This window comes from Triticum aestivum, chromosome 3B, assembly GCF_018294505.1.
Source record: "Triticum aestivum cultivar Chinese Spring chromosome 3B, IWGSC CS RefSeq v2.1, whole genome shotgun sequence".
NCBI lineage: Eukaryota > Viridiplantae > Streptophyta > Magnoliopsida > Poales > Poaceae > Triticum > Triticum aestivum.
Genome location: NC_057801.1, coordinates 43,905,728 through 43,907,037, shown reverse-complemented (window position 1 = coordinate 43,907,037; position 1,310 = coordinate 43,905,728). Strand labels below are relative to the sequence as shown.

The 1,310-nt window shown below is 55.6% G+C and overlaps 1 protein-coding gene across 1 annotated transcript; it reads left to right on the top strand.

Moving 5' to 3' along the window:
* The first annotated feature begins 310 nt into the window (after nucleotides 1-310).
* LOC123064630 (non-specific lipid-transfer protein 4.3-like) lies at nucleotides 311-667 on the top strand. Its single transcript, XM_044488071.1, has one exon. The coding sequence runs from the start codon at nucleotides 311-313 to the stop codon at nucleotides 656-658; it is 348 nt and encodes a 115-aa protein (XP_044344006.1). The 3' UTR covers nucleotides 659-667.
* Nucleotides 668-1,310: the final 643 nt, after the last annotated feature.

Below are 1,310 nucleotides of genomic sequence, written 5' to 3'. Positions count from 1 at the left end.
GCCGCCGCCGGGATCGGGGCACGCCCCCAGCCTGACCCAGCCACCCGCGCCGCCGCCGGCAAGCCACGCCCCCGTCACGGGCCGCCATTGCTGCGCCGCCGCGCCCTGGGCCAGCGTCGCGCCGCCGCACAACAAGGATGGCCCGCGCTATCCAGCGCCGCACGGTGGAGGAAGAGGCCCCGCCGCCACCCGATCTGGCCGGGCTTTGCCCGCCAGCACGCTGGGGCGGCGGCGAGGGGAGGGAGAAACGAGGAGGGGGCCGCGCCGCCGCGCAGAGCTCAACACCACTACTGCTGCAAACTCGATAGGGATGGCTCGCGGTGCAGCTACTCAACTCGTGCTGGTCACCATGGTGGCCGCTATGCTCCTCATAGCCACCGATGCGGCCATCTCCTGCGGTCAGGTCAGCCCGGCCTTGAGCCCGTGCATCTCCTATGCCCGTGGCAACGGCGCTAACCCGCCTGCGGCCTGCTGCAGTGGCGTCAGGAGTCTGGCCGGCGCAGCCCGGAGCACCGCTGACAAGCAAGCGGCGTGCAAGTGCATCAAGAGCGCTGCCGGTGGGCTCAACGCTGGCAAGGCCGCCGGCATCCCCTCCAAGTGCGGCGTCAGCGTCCCCTATGCCATCAGCGCCACCGTCGACTGCTCTAAGATTCGCTGATCAACCAATGTCCACTGCCCACCATGGCTGCCGCCTATAGCGCCATCCATCGCCGCTGAGTATGCTGAGGTCACGAATACATATGAATAAAGGCTCCGATCAGATCTTCATGTGAGGGAGAAAGGCGTGCGTACGCTGAGCTAGCTCTGCATGGCCAGGCACTATTGTACTACTACTATGGTTGTTTTTACTTTCACTCCCTTTGTGTAGAACCGAGATTTTATTGTATGTTTTACCATGTACACTTCCAGTATATTGTTTATACTTATAATCATTTCTCCTGATATTTTATTCCACATAACAACCGTGAGATACGACAGAAATAAAGTGAATGCAGAGGATCTCTTACGGGTTTAAATTTTAAGAGATGCGATGAGCATTATATTTGAGTCATACTGGTAGTAAAACTGCTATTTATTAGCCATTTGTCAGCAGACACTGGTAAGGTAACTGGGCATTGCAACTGGAAAAATTGTAGAAGTAATATATGATAGACAAGTAATTTATGTCGATCATGTCCCTCACCTTTGGTTTTTTCCGACGAAGACTGAATTTAATGACTCAAAATGAAGCATTGAGATAATACAAACACAATGAGCTCCACAGATAGAATGAACACAGCCAAGATGAAGGCACACACACACACACACAC